Source organism: Alosa sapidissima, chromosome 16, assembly GCF_018492685.1.
Source record: "Alosa sapidissima isolate fAloSap1 chromosome 16, fAloSap1.pri, whole genome shotgun sequence".
Lineage (NCBI taxonomy): Eukaryota > Metazoa > Chordata > Actinopteri > Clupeiformes > Clupeidae > Alosa > Alosa sapidissima.
This window is the reverse complement of record NC_055972.1, coordinates 23,046,979-23,064,478: the sequence shown is the minus strand read 5'-3', so window position 1 is coordinate 23,064,478 and position 17,500 is coordinate 23,046,979. Positions and strand designations below refer to the sequence as shown.

General features: G+C 43.1%; 1 protein-coding gene across 3 annotated transcripts in view; it reads left to right on the top strand.

Moving 5' to 3' along the window:
• Positions 1–17,500, top strand: part of LOC121684806 (regulating synaptic membrane exocytosis protein 1-like) — a 60,433-nt gene that overhangs the window by 27,579 nt on the left and 15,354 nt on the right. Inside the window, exons 3-5 of one of the 3 annotated variants that reach the window (XM_042064889.1) lie at positions 11,602–11,815; positions 15,313–15,324; positions 16,664–16,684. In XM_042064889.1, the coding sequence (XP_041920823.1) occupies positions 11,602–11,815; positions 15,313–15,324; positions 16,664–16,684 (247 nt within the window). The remainder of the gene's footprint in view (positions 1–11,601; positions 11,816–15,312; positions 15,325–16,663; positions 16,685–17,500) is intronic. The other 2 variants (XM_042064890.1, XM_042064891.1) reach the window with 2 other exon arrangements.

Here is a 17,500-nt window from a genome sequence, read left to right as displayed (position 1 = left end):
GTGTTAGATAGTTAGATAGTGTCAGATTTTTTATCATTGTCTATTATTGTATCTGTCATTGTCTATCATTGTCTATCATCATTTGTTCGATGGTGTCGTGAGGCTATTTATTGTAACATCAATATTGTGAAAAGGGGTCAACAAGGTACAGTAAATAGTGGATATAAAGCCTAGCTCGCTTAATAGAAAATACACATGTATTTGGACAGTCTTTTTTCCAAAAGGAACTTCAGCTGTGGCAAAATGTAGTGGAGATAAAAGTAAGATATTTGGCCTAGAAATGTACTGGAGTAAAAGTAAAAAGTCTAACAAAATTGAAATACTCAAGTAAAGTACAGATACTGTACATGAAAAAGTGACTTATTAAGTACAGTAATTGAGTAAATGTACTCAAGTAATGTCCGCCACTGAAACTGTCTATTTTTAAAAACTCTACACACAAAACCCACAATTGCTCACACAAAATGCAAAATGCCTCAAATCTCCAGCAAAAAGATACACAGCATTCAAAATGTCATAAACACATCTCTAAAGCAAACATTCAGCTCACATTATAAACACTTCTTTTTTGGATACATTATGTAAACACTGTTGCTCAAAACCTAAAGCTCTTCTGTCTTTCATTATATTTCATTATATATTCATTTCATAAACTGGCTTCTATGTACAGTATATTTCCATACATGAGTGAATGTCATCTACAGAGAGAAGTTGAAATACACAGTAGCTCTGCATTGGTTCTGAACATTTGAACCATAAATCCTCTAGGAACAGATTGAAAGGGTCTATATAGAGTATACATGTATCTATTCATAGGCCTATAGGTAATGATCAGTGTTTGGTAAAATAATGAGTGTTTGTACATTTACGACTCAGTGTGAATAAGTGTTGAATACAGTAATTGTGGCATTTTGATAGCTTGTGTTTGAAAAATGAAATCAAGTTACTTCCTCTTAGATTTTTGTGTGTTAGGTAGAAAATTGTGTGTGGTGTTTTGCAACATGTGTTTTGGGAAATTGAAAACTGAGTCAAACACTTAGAATTAGTGTACGGTTTTGCAGACTTGGTGCGGGGTTATGGTGTTTGAAAGGCATGTTTAGAAAATTGTGTGTAAGCAGATGAAAAAAACTTTAAGTCATAGGCAAAAGGATACATTCCAAGATACAGAGTTATACAATATGAATGGCCTGTGGCTTTCTCAGAAAGTGAGTATGTATAATTGTGTTACTATAATCTTGTTGAAGGTGCGATTTGAGAACAACAGAGAAGTTTAGTTGACTCAAAATGGTTGACCAAAGTAATCATATCACACCACTGAGAAGTAACAGCTCTGTAATGAAATAAGAATCTTCCGGGCTCTCAGAAGGAATAAATCAAGTGACATATCAAAATGGAAAAGTTGCTCCTATTAACAGAACTATGACTCACACCTCTTTAATTGACAGGGCCCTAATGGAGAATATTTTATGGTGCATTAGGAAGTTGAGCGGAGAATGAGGATGGTTGAGCTTGTGAGGTCACTGCTGGGATATGTAGTCCTTTGCGGTTGCCTTCCCTTCCTCTTCTTCTGTTGTTTTCTGACGGCAGCCAGAGTCGGTCCAAAAGCCCTCTGCGCTCGCACCCAGGGGAGACATTTCTTGTTTGGCAGCACAGACAGCTTTTCAATATGGCAAATAGCAAAAGCCAAAAAGCAAATAAAAAAAAAAACATTCTGCGTTCATTTTACCTAATTCATTATCAGTCCGCAATGTATAGAAATCCATCACTTGGACTGGTCGCTGGCCCCTTCGGAAAAAGTGGCTTAATTTCTAAATTGCCGCAGAGTGATTTTCTCTCTGTGCCGTTGACACCTCTCACATTGTTGTTTGATGGATCTGCCATTTGCTTTTTTGACCATTGATTTCTGGGGGGGGGGGGCATGAGAGGCTGTGCCCTGGTTCAGAGTGCTCATTACATGGCTGGAGTTCAGGAGCACCCACCCTCCTCCCCTGATCAGAGATCAGATTCATTCCTGCATTAGATATTATCCGCAATCACAAACATATAACCAGATATACAGTATATGGGATATTATCCGCAACCATATATGTGACTGATTGCATATACGATTGGGATAATATCTAATCCAGGAACGGATCTGATTCTGATGTAGGTCTGATTTTGCACAGATAACTCTCAAATCTCTGCTGTATTCCAGCTCGATCTGGCCCGTGTTTACAGGAGGAGTTGCTGAGTGACCACTGAGGTAACCGTGGAGAGGACAATCTCAGAATGATAGTGTTCTCTATCATTTAAACGATGGTAGTAGTTCATTGAAGCAGTCGCAAAACACACCACTCAACCTGACCCAACTCACTGTGTTACCTCTGTTCTATCTGTCCCATGAGTCCACTAATGTCCACACTAGTGTTGTTCCAAAGTCAACTCGGTTCTATACAAGACCAAGGCCCAATGGGACTGATACACCGGGCACGTAACTGAGACATTCCATTCGCAGAGCGCCTGTTGCAACAATTATCTGCCACTACAGTATAATCTGGCTACACCGGAAGAGACAGCGGCGTGTACGTTTGACAAAAAAGTCTCCTAAAACTATTTTTACGCTCCGCAAACGGAACGCTTCACTTGCGACCCGGTAAAGCCACGGAGTTATACTCTTTAGCCCGAAGAAAAAAAGTTATTGTATGGGCCATATCTGCTTCAGAAGATGCCCTGCCATGTGGCTGGACCCCAGCAGTAGCCCGATGTAGCCTCATCTGGGCTCTGTTCAGCTGCTGCCGTCTGCTCTGTGGTGTCACCTCACCCCAGTCCCTCTCCCAAGTCCCCCACCAGCCAAGCACAAACTGTTCACAGCCAGCCAGCTTATGCAAACGGCACCATAAATAATCAGAACAGGAAGCAGCTCAGCCATTCAGAGGAGGTGTGTGTGTGTGTGTGTGTGTGTTTGTGTGTGTGTGTGTGTTTGTGTGTCTTAGAATGGCTGAGTGTGTCACAAGAACAGTCTGAGTCAGAGAGACACCTCTATGGCATCATAATCATCAGCTCCCCAGCTGTGAGATGGCAGGAGCAGGAGTTATTTTTTCCAATAGCAATTTATTTAGTAATCAAATGTTCTTGAGTTTGGAAAAATGTTTCTGTTATATCATCCGCATACAGATCAGAAGATGGAGTATCATCTTCTGTGTGGATAGAGAGAGTGTGGGGGAGGGCACACAAGCAATTAAGCATCAAAAACATAAAAAAGAATGTTTCTCATAGAGAGAGAGAAAGAAGGGTGCTTGGTTCATCCCCTTCCAGCCTAACACAGACCTGTAAATCCATCCCCCCCCCCCCCCCAAGTAACAGTTTAGAAAAATGTATGGTAGTAAAGCATTTATAATACATTAGTTAATAATTAACTAATTATTTTGTTAATTTAAAAGATGCATTGGGGCATTGGGTTGAGTGCTGATCTAATCCCTGCAGTCGGCTGAAATCGGTTTGCCCCGTGCTCCCCCTGCAGTCGGGCCGACCTCTGTCCCCACGGCCCTGTGGGACGGCTGAGCGTTGACGTGCCTGAGTGCGTGCCTTAGCCGAGCTGCCCAGCCTCTCTGACTTCACTCCGAACAGATGGACGCTCTACCCCAGAGGAGCACTCTGCTTTATATGGGTCAACCTTTTAGAAATGGGCCAAGATGTCATTTCATCTGCTTTGTTTTCTTTCTTCCATTCGTCCTGTCTTTCTTCTTTGTGTATCTCTCTCCCTCTCTCTCTTTCCCTCTCTGTCTCTTTCCGTTCCTCTTCATCATGGTGGCCAGGGTCGCTCTTCTTTTAGCGCACGCCCAGCCTTGGCACGGGCGAGGACGAGTGGGTAACGCAATGTTCCCAGGAAGTGCAGGTGCCAGGCTGGGCTGGGCTGGGTTGCATTCGGGTCTGGCACCGTCGCAAAAGGCTGATTCACTGAGACTGATACAGCCGCAGAGAACGCCGCAAAGCTTTACACAAACACATACACACAGACACATGTATGCAAGCAAGCATGCACATACACACACACACACACACACACACACACACACACACACACACACACACACACACACACACACACACACCTGCGCGTGTGCATGTATTCATTTCTAGTACTCATTTGGACTGTTGACAGATTTAGTCCATGCATGAGTCTCTACCCAGGAGATCTCTTCAGACTTGTGTTTTTGAGACAGATGTGCTAACACATTAGCAGCCGTTTTAGGCATCATTTTGTTGCAAAGAGTGATTAAAAATATGCACGGGTATGTACAAAGTGACCGTACATGAAATGCAGCACGATAAGATGTGCTCTACTGGCTCGTGCATATGCCTTTGTGATAGGGTCAAAGTTTTAGGTAGAAATAGAGGGAGAAGGAGCCCAAGGAGGGATGTATTGTGTTATACCTCTACGGATTCTGCGTACAACGTGCAGGGTGTGTGTGACTGCCACCAGCTATTACGCATTGAAGATATAGTGTATGTGTGTGTGTGTGTGTGTGTGTGTGTGTGTGTGTGTGTGTGTGTGTGTGTGTATGCGTGTGTGTGTGTGTGTGTGTGTGTGTGTGTGTGTGTGTGTGTGTGTGTGTGTGTGTAATGTGAAATGGTTGTTGTTTGGCTGCTGTGGGAAATCCTCTACTGTTGTGCAAGGAGTTTAGCACCTCGCCTGTATATACCTAAAATGTCTTTTGCAGATTGCATTTTAGATGCATGAATAGGAGAAAAAATGGAAGTGGTATGGTGAGCACAAGTTTTCCTTTGTTGTATTACTGTAAGTTACAGTAATTGCAACCACAAATAATGGTTTATTTGAGCCATCATTACTCACTATTCCTCTTCCCTAGCTGTAAATGCCTGCTGCTGCTACACACTTGAGCTTGTTTGTAATAGCTGCATAAATAGTCGGAGTATTTTTTTGAGTGGTGTAGAGTTGAATTTCTTGAATTTCCCCTTGGGAAATCTATCTATCTATCAGTTACTGCTCTGTTATTTCACTGATGACATATTATGCATATCTGTCTTCTGATCACTAAAATTTTGATTTCTTTTAAAGTCGTTTGGCGGTTCCATGATTCCATTCAATATTGCCGATGATTGAATGATTCTACTCAGTTGAGGCCAACACATATTACAGTTAGGGGGCGGAGGCATGCATTGATTACGCAATCAGCTGTAGGTTCAGTACAGTCAATCTGAGATGAAAAGGCACACTGAGCACTTTCTGCCAAATAGTCACTGTGTGTGTGTGTGTGTGTGTCTGAGAGAAAGTGTGTGAGAGAGAGAGGCTGTGTGTATTGTGAATGGCTTAACATGAGCAACTCAGGACTGACACCAGTTCACCAGCACAAAGCAGGGCCATTCCATCACATACACATACACATACACATACACATACAGTACACATACACATACACATACACACACACACACACACACACACACACACACACACACACACACACACACACACATCCACATGGTGTCAGGGATGAATTCATTGGATCTCATGAATCAAGGCTGGCGACTGATGCGGTGTGCCGGTGTCCCCATTCACCGAGCAGCCATCCTAACGCACTCACTCGTCCCTGGGTGTCCTGCTGAGGCGCCAGGCTGGATTTACAGGCAGATGATGGGAGATGGGAGAGACCGGAGGAGGAGGGGAGGGGGGAGTGGTGGGAGCCACAGGGCCATGGAGGCCTCTGACAGATGGGAGTCTAAGAGCCTCCAGCCCAGGCTGTGTGCCTGCTCTCTGGGCCTCACAGAGCCACAGAGCACCACTCCACTCCACACCCAAGCCTATACTGCTGGCCCACATTAAAGGAAAGTCTCTCTCTCTGTGTGTGTGTGTGTGTGTGTGTGTGTGTGTGTGTGTGTGTGTGTGTGTGTGTGGAGGATTTTGTGTGTGTGTGTATATGTGTGTGTGCGTGTGTGTGTGTGTGTGTGTGAATGAGTGAGTGAGTGAGTGAGAGAAAGAGCGAGGGCCAAAGACAAAGAGTGCATCTGTGTGTGTGTGGGGTGTGGGGGGTGGGTGGTTGTGGGTGTGAGAGAGAGAGAGAGAGAGACCAAGAGTGTATGTTTGTGTGTGTGTGTGTGTGTGTGCACGCATGTGTGTGTGTCTATGAATGTCTGAACGTCTGTTTTTGTGTGTGTGTGTGTGTGAGAGAGAGAGAGAGAGAAAGAAAGAGAGAGACAGAGACAGACGTGTGTTTGTGTGTGTGTGTGTGTGTGTGTTTGTGTGTGTGTGTGTGTGTGTGTGTGTGTGTGTGTGTGTGTGTGTGTTTGTGTGTGTGTTTGTGTGTGTGTGTGTGTGTGTGTGTGTGTGTGTTTGTGTGTGTGTTTGTGTGTGTGTGTGTGTGTGTGTGTGTGTGTGTGTGTGTGTGTGCGTGTGTGTGTCTGTGAATGTCTGCATGTCTGTAATTTGTGTTTCGCCCCATCCCCCAGCCTGTTTTGATGTGAGAGCAATGCTCTGTGTCCTGAATAGCCATTCACAAAAGTGTCTGTGATGAGCCTGTTTGATGCTAATCATGAAGAGGCGGCACCGTTGTCTAGAACACACATCTGTCTGTGTGTGTTTGCTCATGATTGTCTCTGTATTTCTGTTTTGTGTGTGTGTGTGTGTTTGGTAGACTGAGCGTGAGAAAGAGAAGGGGAGAGGCAGAGAGAGAGAGAGAGAGAGAGAAAGAGAAAGAGAGAGTGTGTGTTGTGTGTGTGTGTGTGTGTTGTGTGTGTGTGTGTGTGTGTGTAAAAGATAGAGAAAGAGATTGCGAGGTATGTTTTTGCACTAGCTGAGTGTTTGTGTGTGTGTGTGTGTGTGAGAGTTTGTGTGTGTGTGTGTGTGTGAGTGTTTGTGTGTGTGTGTGTGTGTGTGTGTGTGTGTGTGTTTGAGTGTGTGTGTGTGTGTGTGTGTGTGTGTTTGAGTGTGTGTGTGTGTGTGTGTGTGTGTGTGTGTGTGTGTGTGTGTGTGTGTTTGAGTGTGCACCGTATATGTGGCTCCCTCGGCACTCCCGGGCTCCTCCGACAAACAGCTGTTCCATCCTGACGGGCCCTCGTCGGCGTTCCGTGTGTTGCTCCAAGAAGGACAGACAGACAGACAGACCCCAGAAACTGCTCCTGCTGCTTGCTGCTGCCACCGCCGCCCGCACGGGGCATGCTGCCGTCGGCATGGCGACGGAGCTGTCGTCAAACAGGGGCGAGTGCCGCAAAAGTCCCCCCCCCCCCCTCCCCGCCGGTCTCATCCCACTCGCGTCGTTGTCCTCCTCCCTCTCCTCTGCGCTAATTAGGCCTACTGCATGCCTTAATTACACTGAGTTTTTATGCTAATGTGGGATCCTCTGTGGATTGCTGTGCCGCACGCTTGTAGACACTGTGGTTCATTTGCATATCACAAAAGGTTTATTTTTACCGGCCAGTTTTAAAAAACGGGAGAGAAGAAAGTGTGATAAGGAGAGAGAGAGAGAGAGGATGGGAGGGGAGGAGAGGGAAGAGAGGAGGAGGCAAAACGTTCTGCTCGTGGAGGAGAAGTAAAAGCGGCATTTCACTTTCGTATAACCTTGTGTTTCATTTATGAGTCGCGGGCGTTTCATGTGCTGTCTTAATTATCGCACTTCTGTCTGTCTCTCCTGAATATAATTTTCTGCTGAAGGAGAGAGAGAAAAAGAGAGAGAGAGGGAGAGAAAGAGAGAGAGAAAGGGAGAGAGAGAGAGTGAGAGAGAGAGGATGTTGCCAAATGTCTTTATGCTGAAGTAGATGCGATGTTCATCTTGTGGGGTTTTTTTCCATGGAAATTGTGGTTGGTTTAAGTAGCTGTCAACTTTTAAGTGTAGATGGAGCCGATTCCCAGAACAATGACAATAGTTTTGTTTTGCCTTGTTCATTAAAATATTGTTTCCCGTAAAGTTTTTAACCTTTTTTTTTCTCCCAAGAGGACTTCTGTGTTTTATATATTTTTTTTGAGAATACTAATGGCCAACCATTTTGTACTTGTCTATATTTACTTGTCTATGATTCTACATTTTATACAGTAAAAGTCTTTTAAAAAAACCTTTAAATTCACTTCATACTGTAGTTGGATGCAGTGTAGGCCGGGGATGATTGACAAGTGGGATGAATGAAACACTCCAGTTTCCACATTCTCCAAGTGCAATGATGAAAGACATCCTCAGGTCAAAACATAGAGCATTCAAACCTCTTCCTGTTATATCCAGTTATAATGTTACAGGCGATACAAAAAAATAAGGTTCAATATAAATTTAATTTGTGGCTGTTTTTTTTTGACTATTAAAGAGTGTTTTTCATGTACAGTAAAGGTTCGATTTAAAGTTTATTTAGTAGAACATTTAGTGCTATTAACAATCCCAGATTTTCATGTAAAGACTTATAGCCCAGCAGCAATCTATCTAAAGGAACATTCATGATAAGCTGTAAAATATTTAAGTGGTTTAACTTTAGTGAACTATATTGTTGTTTCTTGTACTGTATGTATGTTTCTTGTGACCCGACAAGGAGGGACCATAGACTGTATATATAGAATTAGTTCTATATATCCAGTCTATGGGAGGGACGAATTAAACATCACACTTGTTCCACTGTTGCTCCAACTATCCAGTTGGTATCCAGAACAGTTTTGTCCAGGGCTGAACATGCAACTGCATTTGCCAGAGGACAGATGAAGGTTGCTAATAACATCATATTGGCTTTCAGTCTCATACAATATATACAAAATATCATGCAAAATATTTTCAATAAAAAAGTGTTTCATTCATCCTTACTCTCCCTTAAGGGATGAAGAGTCTGAGAGGTTGGGCCTTGTGTTTGTGGAATACATAAGAATAATTCATCAGTTTATGCAATCACTGTTTGTTTTTGAAATACTAGTAGCAGTTTAACATAACGGACAGATTTGATCACTGTTATTTGTTGGACTAGAAATGGGCTGAGGTGACACATTTGCTTGTGATTGGTCTTAAACCTAGCATGTCTTTGTTGGGTCTAATTCCTCTTAACTACTTTATCTTTTGTGATCCATCTTTGTATAACTGATGTCAGTCATTAAACTGACTTTGTTTGATGACTGAGAGGGCACACTTCTTCACTGAGTGTTCAACTTAACTGGAAAGCTGTGGGTTTTACTGTGTTCTCGCAACCTTTCCCTGACCTTTGAACCTGGTTGTGAAAGCTGCATGCCTGTGGTTCTGAGGGGAAGTCTGCTGGGGTGCACAGGAAGGGGTGTGTGTGTGTGTGTGTGTGTGTGTGTGTGTGTCTAATCTTTAGGGATTGGGAGGCGTGTAATGGGAGCTGGGACCACATAGGAGAGAGAGAGACATTAGTTAGCATTGATCTCTCGCTTCTCAGGGCAGTGCTAAAATGCTGCGTACACGGGTACACAAATTTAAACACGCACACACACACGTATGTGGATGATGGTCTGCAACCTGCATCTGGGAGTTTTTGTTGTGTTAAGCCTGTGAGAGATGAGTGAGGAGGACTCAGCGAAGAGCCAGCTTGTGTGAGTACCACTGTGGCAGTTAGCTTTAGCCCACACACCAAGCCAGGTTCAGCAGCAGCAAACAGCCAGCACAATACAAGCTGTATTAAACATGTGTGGTGTAAGGAAGTGAAAGCTTTAACTATTTGACAGACTAAAAAAAGAGGATTTGACATTTGTGTTTGAGGCGATTGTACCTGGAAGACATCAGAATTAATGTACATAACATGTCATAACTATGAATGTGTTAGGGGACATACATTATATCGTTGATTTGGTTGCTTTTCATAGAGGATGTATGATTGACAGGATTGGTTCAGTTGATTCTCAAGTATGTGAGACATTTAATTTTAAAATGTCTACTGTATATGGACTAGTTAAAAAGGTTTGTGGTACCTGATCCTTGAACTTGTGGCATTCTTTTGATTGTGTACACTCTGTGAGAGGATTCAGTGTTTTTTTGTCTTCTATTGAATTTGTTCATAAATTCACCAAAAGAATATAATTTATTTCCCAAAACTAAAACCATTTAAATTGTATTGTTTGATATCTCCATATTGGATGATGAGGTTATTTTTGGGTGATTAAAATAATCAGCGACTGGGGAATTCAGTGTGTGTTGGATCTCTATAAACTGATCATAATCATGTGCGTTTTGTGCAGATGGTTAAATCCTTTAAGACTTTATATTGGACAAACAAAAAACAGTTTACTACAGAGATTAAAACAACATTTGTATCATATTGATAAAACAGTTAAAGATACTTACCTGTACCAACATTTTAGACTACACAGGAGAAAGAGTTTGGCCATCATGGTTTTGGAGTCAGGATCATGGTGGTCTGACAAACAAAGATTTAAAATAGAAATGAATTGGATTAAAAAATTGAACACCATCTATCCAAATGGTCTTAATCAAATGTATTGATTTTTACAACCTTTATTGATGTTATGGGTGGGAATTGTGGGGTGTGGAGGGATGGACCATTATATATTTATATATTTTACTGGATTTTATCCCAAGGGGGAGGGATACATGATTTGAAATCCCTTAAGGGAATATTTATAAGTTTTTAGAATTTTAAATTCCCATACGGGAGAGTTGGTACTATTCCTCCGCATCTAACTTTTTTGCCCATTTTGAACATCTTGTCTTGAGGGTTGGCTTGACCTTTGATTGAGATCATTTTTCTGTTTTGTATGTGAGACTTGTAGGGGACTAGACCTTGAAGATTAGATACCTGTAAAAATGAAAAACATTAAAAAGAAGAGAACTAAAAGTAGAAATAATTACCGCAGAGAAAGGGGGTGTCCTCCTCTTCTGTAGCTCCTTCACTGGGGGGGGTCGTTGGATATTCTGGCCTTCGAAATCTGGGGTCTTGGGGAGCCTGAAAAAAGAGAAAAGAAAAAGAAGAAAAACAGAGAAAAACAAGAAAAACTAATAAAATACATAGTTTTACTTACCTTACTAACCTGGAAGAAATATAGTTAACCAAATGGGGAACTAGGTATTGTGTGCCCGTGCATTTTGATCCCCTTTGGGGGATCAAACTTTATATTCCCCTAACCTAACCCTGACCCCAACCCTAGCCCTGACCCTAACCCTGACCCCAACCCTAGCCCTGACCCTAGCCCCAACCCTAACTCTTACCCTAACCCTAACCCTGACCCCAACCCTAACTCTGACCTCTGACCCCAACCCTAACCCTAACCCTAACCCCAACCCTAACTCTGACCCTAACCCTAACCCCAGCCAGGCCCCAGCAACTGTATATTAGGGTTACGTAGCTATTTTGGTTCAGTCATGTCTCTCTGCTAATCTGACCTTTTGTTCTTCTGTTTTCCTCTCTCTTTTCTCGTCTTCTCCCTCTGCCTGCCTTTTTCCACTCTCTCTGCTCTTACTCAATTCTGTCCATTTTCCATCCTCCCTTTCGACTTCTCTTGTCCTCTTCTCTCTCTCTTCCTCCCTCTCCTTCTTTCCAATCCCCCCTTTCCACCCATGCTCTATCCCCACTATTCCTGATTTCGGTCCATCCTCTTACCTCCCATTCAACTACATCCTCCCTTCTTCTCCTTCTCTCTCCTCTCTCTTTCTCTCTCTCTCTCAGTTTGCACCAGCAGTTTTCCAGCTATAAGGAGCAGGTGCGTCGGCAGGTGAGCGTTGAGACGCGGCAGCAGTCGGGTCAGGCGAAGGACGACGCGCCCACCTGTGGCATATGCCACAAGACCAAGTTCGCCGATGGCTGCGGCAATGTCTGCTCCTACTGCCAGACCAAGTTCTGTGCCCGCTGTGGGGGAAGGGTCTCTCTGCGTGCCAACAACGTGAGTGACCACTGTCAAAAAACACTCACCCGACAGGGAGGTCAACGACAACTTGTGTCTGTTATATTCCTCTGTAGGATTGCATGAGTAAGGAGGCAGGGGGCCCAAATTTAACCCTTAAAAGTGTACTGTCGGAATGTTGGACAATTAACATTCTAAAGAATATCTGGGCTCATTGAGTTCAACCAGAGCCATTTGGATAGAATGTTCCAAAACCCACACCTTTAAGGGTTAAACATCTATTAACAAATAAAGTTCTTGTGCATGAGCAATAGCTATTGTTTTACTGTTGTGTTGTTGTATGGGAGCATTGAGCTGACTCATTAGTGTTAAGGTCTTCCCTTTGCCAAGTTGTAAATAGATTTTGCCTGGTTATTAAATTAGCTTTAGTTAAGACTTAAGACCATGCACTTTGCCCATCATTCAAATTAGGACCAATCGTGTTTATGCTGTTCCTTGCTTGGCTTGCACGAGTAAAGACCCAGAGAGTTAATGACTTGGTGGTCAGACTCTCTCAGTTCACCTTCTTTGTCATGTTCCATCTGGGTATCTCAGGTGATCAGACAGTTTTGCCATTGTCCCAGACATTGAAATAATGTACAGTACTGTATATGCCTCTTATATATGGAATAGACTTGTCTTTAGGGCCTACAGTACTTGTAAACAATTAAACTCTTATCTGGTTGTCTATAAACTTATATAGATATTAGCTATAGGAATTTGGTGTGGCTGTAGGTGGAATTGAATAACAAAATGATTGCACTTGAAGTATTCTGTTAGTTAACACAGTGAAAGGAACACATACTTCAGTTAAGTTCTGGTGGTGTTGGAAGAGGGATTGTAACAGGAAAGGCAGTCCTATTCTCGTTAATTCTCCACACCATTCAAGACATAACTTCAATGAATTGTCTATGGACACCCTGCTTTCATCATTGAGTGTCAAAGGCAAGTCTTTACACATACCGATTACAAAATGCAGTATATAATTTACCAACTAAATTAAAGGAATGTATATATAACTACTATATCTCATCAAGTCACATGATATGTCCAGTCCTCCATTAAGGCCCATTCACACCAAGAACGATAACAATAACTATAAACAAATATCATTCTCGTTATTATGAATGACGACGTTCACACATAAACTATAACGGTAACGACATGAAGAACGATATCGTTGGGGATCACTTTCAGAGCGAACGCTAAAAAACTAATAGCCAATCAGAACCCATCAATTTTAACTGTCACATTCATTAACACAAGGAGAGACTTTGTTTATCATTGTTCAGTGTGAACGCTTTTATTGTTATGGTTATCGTTATCATTATCGTTCTTGGTGTGAATGACCCTTAAGTCTCTCCTGACGCAGATCTACACAGGAATTCTCCAACTAATGTCTGACTCTTAACTCCAATCTCTGTTCTTACACTCCACATCAATTGTGCATGTGCAAAATAATTGGCAGTGTAGGATGTTGGCCTTTTCAGAAGTTTCCCGAGTCATTATCACAAACACACACACAGCTGAACATCCAGTCGTGGTGATTATTGGTCCCACGAGCATCTCAGGCACATTTTTTGTAATCTAAATTTGTATTATAGTGATGGCTGGCAGTATGTGAGGAGATCTGCCTTTGATTTTATGATACAAGATGCTTTAAAGTGCCTTTAAACGTCAATGCGTGTGTGTGTGTGTGTGTGTGTGTATGTGTGTATGTGTTCTGAGGAAAGGGTGGGTGGAGAAGGAGGATTGAAGGGGTGTGAGGCCACTTAAACGGAATGAGTGTGTGTATGTGTGTGTGTGTGTGTGTGTGTGTGTGTGTGTGTGTGTGTGTGTGTGTGTGTGTGGTTGGGTGGTGGAGGATGGAGGCAGGCTCGACCAAAGAGCCTGGCGCGGATCAGGAAAAGGTTAATTGGGCATTAGACGGCGCATGCAGAGGCCCCCTCCGGCTGGAGGTGGGGGTCTTTCTCCGCGGGGCCGCCCCGTGATGCCCAGGCTGCCATCGCATCTCCATGGAGCCGGCCGGGCCCCACGTGGCGAGGGCCCCTAAAATTGGAGACCGACTCCCGCTGCGTGATATTTACTGTAGCTCCTGTGCACCACAGCACTGCCACATCCACCGGGCTAATTAACACAGGGCCTATAATGAGGAGAGAGGGAGGGGGGAGAGAGAGAGAGAAACCAAGAGCGAGAAAGAGAGATACAGGGAGAGAAAGGGAGAGCGAGAGAGAGAGAGGGAGAGATACAGGGTGAGAGAGAGAGAGAGAGAAGGAGGGAGAGAGAGGGAGGGAAGGCAGAAGAGTATGTGTATGTGTATGTGTATGTGTATGTGTATGTATGTGTATATTTCATGTTGACACTGAAGAGAACAGAACAGTCCCTTTACTGCTGAGTGCTGTTTTATGTCTGAACATCTTCAGATGATGCCTGTGCTTAATGTTGGCCTAATTGTGAGCCCCACACTGCTGAGTCAGGCTTTACCCCTTGTTTCCTGTAGGGGGCAGCAGACTTTACTTTCTGTTTCTACCAATGCTGTCATTGGGCCTCTGCCAAGTCATTTAGAAACAAAAACAAACATGGACTATCCATGCTGGAGAATAATGCATGAAGTATGTTGAAGCTGGCAATCTATGTATGGTTTGATATGCAGTTAGTTCTTTATCAGTAATGTTGCATCCTTTAGTGTAGTTGTGTGACATAGTGAAATGTGGAAAACAGTAGTAAAATGAAGAGGTTACTTTTAACCCTATTTTTTTCCAACTTCAACACTGGCCTTCAATGCCATAGACATTATTGTTAGCGATCAAATAAAAATCAAATGAGAATAATACATTAAAGGTGCCATGTGTAAGAATTGAGGTAAAAATATCCAAAAAATGAGCTACACCAATCAAAAGTTTGAGAAGAAATAAGGGCGATGATGTCATTAAAAAAATTATAGGTATAGTGGGTATACAAGGTATAGTGCTGCAGAGATATGAGATAAACCTGAATTAGCATGCTAAATTACTAGCCACAGCCCGACAGGTGTCATAATACCAGTTTCAGCCTTGGGAGGCAGTCTGCGGGCAACATAACCGCCAGCCAAACTGCAATACACGTGTCTCGGTTGTTACTCTAGGGTAGACCAGCTCACTTTCTGGAGGTATACTGCCCCCATCTTTTATGGAATGTGGAGTATGAATTGATTTTTTGGCGGACATTACACATGACACCTTTAAAAGCTAGCAGGATCACTTGATAATTGGTTGGAGAGGAAGCTTTAAATGGGGAGTTCTCCCCCAGCTCTTGCGAGAGACATGGCAGTGCACTGGAAGCTTTTATGACTTACCATAAGGCCTCATGGCCACCCCTTCTCACTGCTGATGCGCCAGTGAGCGATTGCTCTCACATATTTAGCCACACACTTCTCCTTTTAATGCCTACCTTCACTCTCTCTCTCTCTCTCTCTATTTCTTGCATTTCTTGTCATGTTGGAATGCTGAAAACCGAAGGACGATAAAGTGGTAAGGACACTTTACATTCTCACTCTCTGGCTCATTCAGTGCTCCTTGTTGATCTTGATGTTTGTGCCACAGCACAAAGATGGCATGGGTTGCCTTGCGTGAGGGGGGGCGTAGGGATTGGGGTGTGGGCGGATGAGTTGCTGAATGTGATATGTGATTACCCCTGAAATTGTTTACATATGGTGCCCGGTGTGTGTGTGTGTGTGTGTGTGTGTGTGTGTGTGTGTGTGTGTATACGCACACAAGGTCACCATATTCCATACACCTTTTTTCTGAAAGTGTCTGAATGAAAAGATTCAGCTCACGTGTCACATCCATTCTGTCATCCGTTTCTCACACACACACACACACACACACACACACACACACACGTGTCCCCTCAATGTCATTCATTCTCAGTGTTTGTCTGATTCAGTCTTACTGTGCCCACTTTTTTCAACAAATGTCACTCTTTCATTCTTTTCCTCATTCATTCCCCTCATGGACATCAGACACATTTACAGACACAAACAAACAAAACACCCTTAAAAAGTCACTGAATCAGTTCATTTATTCCACAGTATTGGGCATACCATTCATGCCTCATTCAGTATTGCATAATACTGTACATGCCATTGACAATATCTTAAATATAACACGGACAATATAACACATTATCACCCGGAGAGAAGAAATACTCTTTTCTGATTGGCTGGCAGGGCGGCTTTTAATTCTGAATAACGGGACACCTATGAAGTAGATCTGGTAAAAAAAAGTTGAATCGCCGTTCCATATCAATGCTTATGAATGGTAACTATGACAACGATAGTAGGACGACAGCCTGGAGACAGGCTTCGCAACAATGGAATCAACTGTAAACAAGCTAACTGCCCATGCTATCGCTGTTATAGGGTCAATGAAAGTTGTACAACAAGCTGAACTAGTGAGCTTCTTTTTAAACGGAACCGCGTGTTTCCTTTGCTTTACAGTGGCAACCAGGTGATAAGCGGGATAATGGCCTTCAAGGTGTGTCCAGTTATACGGAATTAATGGACTCGGGCGGAGGCCCCTCGCCCACGTCCATTAATTTCGTATAACAGGACACCTCGAAGGCCGTTATCCTTTACGTATACAACACCCAGTGCATGCCATTCATTCACAGTACATCCCACACGGTACACACGCCACACCTAGCGTCTCTCACATCACGTTCCATCATGTCCGGCGTCTGATCCAGACCTCCAGATAGGTTATTCAGATATGTATGGACGAATCGGATGCGCCCCATCCGAGTTCTTGTCTCTAACCTGTCCTCCCCTACCTGTTTGTGTCCACCCCCCGACCCCTTCCCTCTCTGTAGAGTCTCATTCTGAAAGACAGGGTAAGCTGTGCACTGAATGTGGTCCCCCCCTCCCCCTAACCCTGCATGTTGTCTGTTGTGTCTGCTTCAAACTCACACTTGACTTTGCATGAGTATGTTTCCCTGCCATTGTAGACACTGTAGAGGTTATTTTCAGTTTGCAACCACATCTGGCATATTGCTTTTAGTTGGTGGTGATCTTGCAATATTGTATTCTGTGCATTGCTTCTTTGCTAGGTGATATGTAACTTTTGCATTACCACACCCTAGATTAAATCCAACAAATAAGTCAGTATATTGTATACAATAGTGTTTAAAACTTTAAGTGTAAAACAGCGAACTTGTCCTTTAAGTGAACTGTCTTAACTGGCCTGTTATCAGTGAATGGTGTGCCAGTTCTGTGGAAGGCAGAAGCAGGGCATGTTGGGAAGGAATGCCTTCACATTTTGCAAAGGTCAAAGCAGTTGATCCCTTACCTGACACCTTCAACTCGGGTTAGTAGAATGATAAGTGTTTGCCATGCTGCAGGTGTGGTAATCATTGTGGAATCTATTGGAAATGCCCAGTCATAAGTAACGGATGCATCCAGTCATGGCCAGTCCTAGTGTTTCAATGTGAAAAGCAAGTAGAGGTACAAACTGCAACGTGTCAAAAGACTGTAAGTAGAGTGGACTGGTAGAGTACTCTGAAAACTTTTGACCTTTGACTTTCAATATGGAAAAAATGGACAGTCGTGGAAACGGAAATCGATATATTCATAGTTGAGATACCTCTATTGCTATGAGACAGGATACTGGGAGGAGATTGAGTTTGGCCATGTCAGAGGCTAACTGGACG